Genomic DNA, 6,000 nt, shown 5'->3' with positions numbered 1-6,000 from the left:
TTGAGAAGATAATGGCATGTCTATTATTGTAAAAAGATTACATAATTCATTCTTAAAAAGGATCACAAAATTCTCAAGCATTCAAATATTGTGCCTGAGCTTACAGGGAGGATGACGAGAAAGGATTATTTAAGATTATGCCATCAGGCAAATCAGGAGGATCATAGAAAACAATCACTAAAGACATCAAACTTGCGACATATTGAAAAAAAAAAACTAAAATGGCTATGAAATTTGATCAAGGGATGCACCAAAATCATCCCATATTTAAATTTGAAAAAAAAAAGAATAAGGTAATTACCGGCTATGAGAGAAAAAATATTTCTTAGATCAAAGCTTGAACGCCCAGTTGTTGCATTTCTCGTAGCCTCCACACAGGATAGTATGCTCCTTCTCCAAGCTCTTCTGTGTCCACCAGTTGCATGGCCCAGCCATAATACACTGTTTGGATTGTATCCTGAAGAAGACAACCCCAAAAAATTAAGCCAGAAGACACAAATAATAATGATCATTTAGAATAATTGACAAACTTGGTAACTATACGCAAATCAATGCTCAAATATGTGTTGGTTCCTACATAATAGATAAAATACGAATAAATCTCGAGCTCTTGATAAGGAAATCATAGAAAACATCAATATCATAAGAATGGGAAGCAAGCCAATTCCTTCTTTCACTTTAAAAAGCTTTACAAATTTAAGATTTCCTTCATAGAAGTAATAATATTTGTGAAGATTGAGCAGGCCTTGCATCTGGTTCATCATAGGCATCAACCTGTAAAATTCCAGAAAGAAAACAGAAATCGAACTAGCTAGTGTAAATTCAACTGAACTGACTTATTGAACCGACCAAAGTCAGTTCAGTTTTCTAAAATTGCAGGAGGGGTGACCAAAGAGTACTAATGAGAGAGGAAGCAAGGGTAAGAACGAGCAGGAGAAGAAATATAAGAAGGAAAAGAGCTGAGCGGATGAAGTTGAGAGAGAGAGAGACGAGGAAAACAGGAGAAGAATAAGAAGATAGAGAGCAAGAGACAAAGAAAGATGGAGACAAAGACGGAGAGATAGATTGCGAGCAATCGTGTAAAATGATCAGAATTAAGCAGGGGCGAGCAACCGAGAAGTGAGCAGGATAAGTTGGTCTAATACGAGGGGACTGACCAAACTCTTCTTTTTTATATTGTGAAGATAAACAATATTTAGCTTTACAATAAGATTTTCAATTCACCTATAATCTTGGAGTAAGATTTGAAACTTGATAGCTAGCTATTGTGATGATTGAAATAAATAAACTTTAAAATTTCAAATGGATAGATATAAGAAATTTTATTTTAATATATTCAAATCAATGATATTTTTCTATCATGTTTTTGAATTAAGATAATACTCTAGATTTTATCTTATGATTAATTATTAAATTATTAGTATCTAAAATATACTGATTTATAGATGTTAAAGATTGAATAAATCTTGATAAAAGTTAGAATAAAATTACCAAATAGAATTTAGGAGACATTATTAAGAAAATTAAATATAAAATTTTATGTCCTCATATTTTAAAAATAACTTTAGAAAATATTAAATTTATCATTTAAATAAACTTTTATTTTAAATAAATAAATTTTGTCTTTAATTATTATATAATGGTAATGAGAATGTCCTATATATAATTATGTATAATTATAAGTGTCAACTATCGAAGTCGGAGTGAGAATTAAAGTGAATCAATAAGTCATCCAAACCTGTAAGTACTTATATTTCTAAATTATAGTAATATTATGTTTCTCCTAAACCAATTGCATAAAAATGTTATTGATATTTATTTATACAACCATTATTAAAGTGAATCAACTTCGTGGTAGAAAAGGTCTTTCATATTGAAATGAATGATAATTTTTTTATAATTCAACAGTTTTATTATATGCCATTCAATCTTAGTTATAAAGAAAATATTAAATGTGATGGAAAATGTAAATGAAATGACTTATATAGAAATGTTTGAATATGTATGTTTGATTGATGGAATACACCTCTTTATGATATTAGAAGAGGATGTAATGTATCGGCATGCTTAAGTTGCAATAGGTTTTGGAAAAGAGAATAAAAAAGAAAATATCTTAATTATTACTATTTTGACGGTAGCTCCTGTGACCGTTGTGTTATCTACAAAATACATAGAATAAAATACAATATCATTTCTACTTACTAATAATACTAGTATCATATTGAATGTTTTAAAGTTTCTTATAATGTCATCTTTCAATAAACATAACTGTCAAATGATTTTGGATTCTTCCATGCTTTAAAGCAATTATCCATGTTGTTTCAATATTCCATCATGTTACTCTAATTTATAAATATGATGCATTCATTGAGTTGCTTTATAGCTCACTCCTATTATTTATTTAATGTATATAAGTAAAATCTTGACAAATAAGATATAATATCATTTCTGCTTACTAATATTACTAGTATCATATTGAATGTTTTAAAGTTTCTTATAATTTCATCTTTCAATAAACATAACTGTCAAATGATTTTGGATTGTTCCATGTTTTAAAGCAAGTATCCATGTTGTTTCAATATACCATCATGTTACTCTAATTTATAAATATGACGCATTCACTAAGTTGCTTTAAAGCTCACTCCTATTATTTATTAAATGTATATACATAAAATCTTGACAAATAAATGAATGGAAGAAGAGAAAATGTGTTTCGAAGACATGACACTACAAGAGAGATATTTACTTTCAATGCTTATATTTTAACTTAAAATGATTTTTTTTTTTTTAATTTTAGTGGTTCTTTCAATGTGTTGAATGTAATTTGTAATTATTTAATGTCAGTGAATAAAATTTAAAAAACTTAATCCGCTATGTTGCCTCAGTATTCCAAGCCTCTTGGCCAAGTTGTGACAACTTTCCCTAATATTATAAGTTCACCATAATTAGTGGTCATTATGTCATGTACTTCCAACATGTTATTCTTTCTTTTCGTTTCTCCATATGTTTGTCTTTATGTTTTACAAAACTATTGAGGACAATGAATGATGATATAAATGCTAATTACGTGTTCCCCTTCTAATCTGTCTCCCTCTTATCTTCACCTCTCCTCATACCCAATTGGACCTCTTTTTTGACCTCTATAATTCTAGCTTCTCTTCTTTAACTAATCTAGGGGTGTAAATTAGTCGAGTATTTATCTAATCAAACTAAGCATGTTTAGTTCTTATTGAAGTCCAGCTCGACTCGAGCTCATTTACTAAGCTCAAACTTAACTCGTTAAAAAATTTATAGGCTTGAATTTGGCTCGATTGCTCGAGCACGTTTGGAAAGCTCGAGCTTGACCACTTGATTCTTGAGTTTAATTTCTTAGTTTTAAATTTAAAATTTTAGTATTTTAGAATTTTTTTAATGTAATTAATTTAAGAAGTTTAAATATAGTATATAATGCTAATTTAAATTATTTTATAAATATATTTTAAATTAATCAAGCGGTTCATTAAGCTTACGGGATGAGCCCGGTAAAGCTCGAGCTCGTTGTATAGACTTGAGTTCGAACTAATGGCTCGATGAACTCGACTCGTGAGCTTCTTAATAAGTCGTGAACCAGCTCGGCTTACTTACACCACTAAACTAATCGCAAACCCCTTCTCTACATTGTCCTAACTATTTCATCTACTTCCTATTATGGCATAATCAAGCTCTCCTCATCTCTACCTCCTAACCTAGTTAAACACCCCTTCATTCATCTCAAAGGCAACTAAACACAACCACCCAAGGTCCCTCATGGCATAATCAAGCTCTCCTCATCTCTACCTCCTAACCTAGTTAAACACCCCTTCATTCATCTCAAAGGCAACTAAACACAACCACCCAAGGTCCCTCATCTCCAAACTCTCATAGCTAGCGTAACCATTTCCATCAAGCTCAGAGAACTAAGCCTTCCTCCCCACCATGTATCTTCCCCTTCCAAGGCAAAGTGAGCTAACCATCAACCATGGAGACAAACACCCACCTCCATTACCCATTAGAGATTCATGGCAAAAGTAGGAGATGGGATCCAATTCCATCTCAATCAAATTGCAACTATGTCAATTAATACCAGAGTGAATGTTCACAATCTTCAAGGTCTCTTCACCTTGAACTTTCCCTTCATTCACTTCTTAAACACTTCTTTTGCATGTTGCTACTTAATACGTGCTCACTGAAATTGTGCTATTGCATTTTAATCAATATTTAGTTGTTTCACAGTTGTGATGTGTGTTTAGATGCACATGTTGTTTTCCCCAATTGAGCCAATGCACACATCTACTCCTAACAGCCATTACAATTTTGCCCAAAACTGATGCACGTAAAAATTTGGGAGAGGGCCCCAAATTTTTGCAAGCAAATGAAACTCTTCCTATAACTTAAAAGATACTCAAAACACTACAAAAATTACATAAGATAAAGCGACAACACTTGCACAAAACAAAACACAACTTTAATATTATAAAAGGACTTACAAAAGACACATAAACTTTGACATAAACATCTTACAAACTTGGAAACATAAAAACACCTAAAGTTGCTTGTCAATCGTTGCTTTGAGAAGAAGGATACTGGGGGAATGAAACTTGTGGAGAGACGAAAGAGATTAGAAGCCGAGACGGAAGGGAGACAAGCTCGCAAGCTTTCTCAAAGAGTAGAAGAAGAAGTAGTTGACAAAGCTCTGGAGCTTTTCCAAGAAAAACCTTCAGTTTTTCCATTCCAAAAATAACATTTTCACTCTCTCTAAAACATACAAATCAGCCCCTATTTATAGGCAAGAAAGGGGAGCTAAACAGCCACTATAACTACTAATTAATTCAATTAAAAGGGGCAATTGAAAGGACAAAAATTTAGTCCAGATTTCTGTCTAGAAACAGTCTAGAAATCTGTCCCAAAACAGCAAAAACTGCATAGAAATCAGGGAAAAACTCATGGAATTCCCCCCAAACAGCCACCACATCAGTCCCCAAACGGCACAGCAAAAACAGAGAAGGAATCCCACGGGTTCCAAGCAGAAAACCGCAAAACCGAGCAGCCCAGCACGGAACTGAGAAGCCAACCGCGAAACCAAAGTGCCAAAGGCACGGGAATTCTTCCCAGCACAGGAAACCAACAGCCATTCTCGGAAACCCAAGGGGCAGAGTACGGAAATCACCCAGCACAAGAAAACAAAAAGACAAAAGGGAAGGAGAAGAGGCAAGGCACGGGAAACCAAAAGCCAAGAGGAAATATGGGGAAGAGAAAGAGCCAACTCCAAATAATAATGAGCTACCTTTTTAGTTCAATAAATGAACTAAAAACAGCTCATAATGAGTTAATTTTTAGCTCAAAATATTAATGAGCTAGAGAAGTCAAAACCAAATTTTAGGATTTGATTTGACCCCCCCCCTCCCTTGCCTACATCAAAAACTATCGAGTCAAATTGTAGCTGTCCACTCCAGTCTGCACCCACAGTTTCAACGTTGTGCCCTTCTTTGGCACCAGCACATAGTTGTACACATCGCATCACATGTAACCTCAAACACTCATCATGTGTTGCAATGCAGACCCACAGACACTATTGCTCTACTCATCATATGAAATGCTCATCAACACTCATTGTCGTCCCCAATAGTGTATTATTGTTAGCCATTGCTCTACACCCACGTTGATGGGCCATCACTCTGCACATTGCATCATGCTCACGCACTACAATGCAGCATCCAACACTTAGCACTCATTGTTGAGACTTGAGAGTGCCTAACTAGCATTCTTCTTGTTGTACTATGCACAATGTATCTCATACGCAATCATTTGGAGCCTACTTGCATTGCCAGCACCCACCTATTATGCAAGATCCTCCACTTAAAACATTTCTAACCCAATACCCATGTCTAGACTCCACTTTTGTTCTCAAAATTTACATGCCCACCGCTGTACACATGCTTTGAGATGCACTAATGATGATAAACTTTTTCATTGACAAGCAAC

General features: G+C 33.9%; 1 protein-coding gene across 1 annotated transcript in view; it reads right to left on the bottom strand.

Moving 5' to 3' along the window:
* LOC110111182 (mitochondrial import inner membrane translocase subunit TIM44-2) overlaps positions 1-6,000 on the bottom strand; it is a 56,007-nt gene continuing 50,007 nt past the window's right edge. The window contains exon 14 of the mRNA XM_020842946.2: positions 1-457. Coding sequence (XP_020698605.1) covers positions 326-457 — 132 coding nt within the window. The 3' untranslated portion in view covers positions 1-325. The remainder of the gene's footprint in view (positions 458-6,000) is intronic.

Source organism: Dendrobium catenatum, unplaced genomic scaffold (genome assembly GCF_001605985.2).
Source record: "Dendrobium catenatum unplaced genomic scaffold, ASM160598v2 fragScaff_scaffold_621, whole genome shotgun sequence".
In the NCBI taxonomy this organism is placed as follows: Eukaryota; Viridiplantae; Streptophyta; class Magnoliopsida; order Asparagales; family Orchidaceae; genus Dendrobium; species Dendrobium catenatum.
Note: the sequence above shows the minus strand (reverse complement) of the source record. Positions and strands in the feature narration are given on the sequence as shown.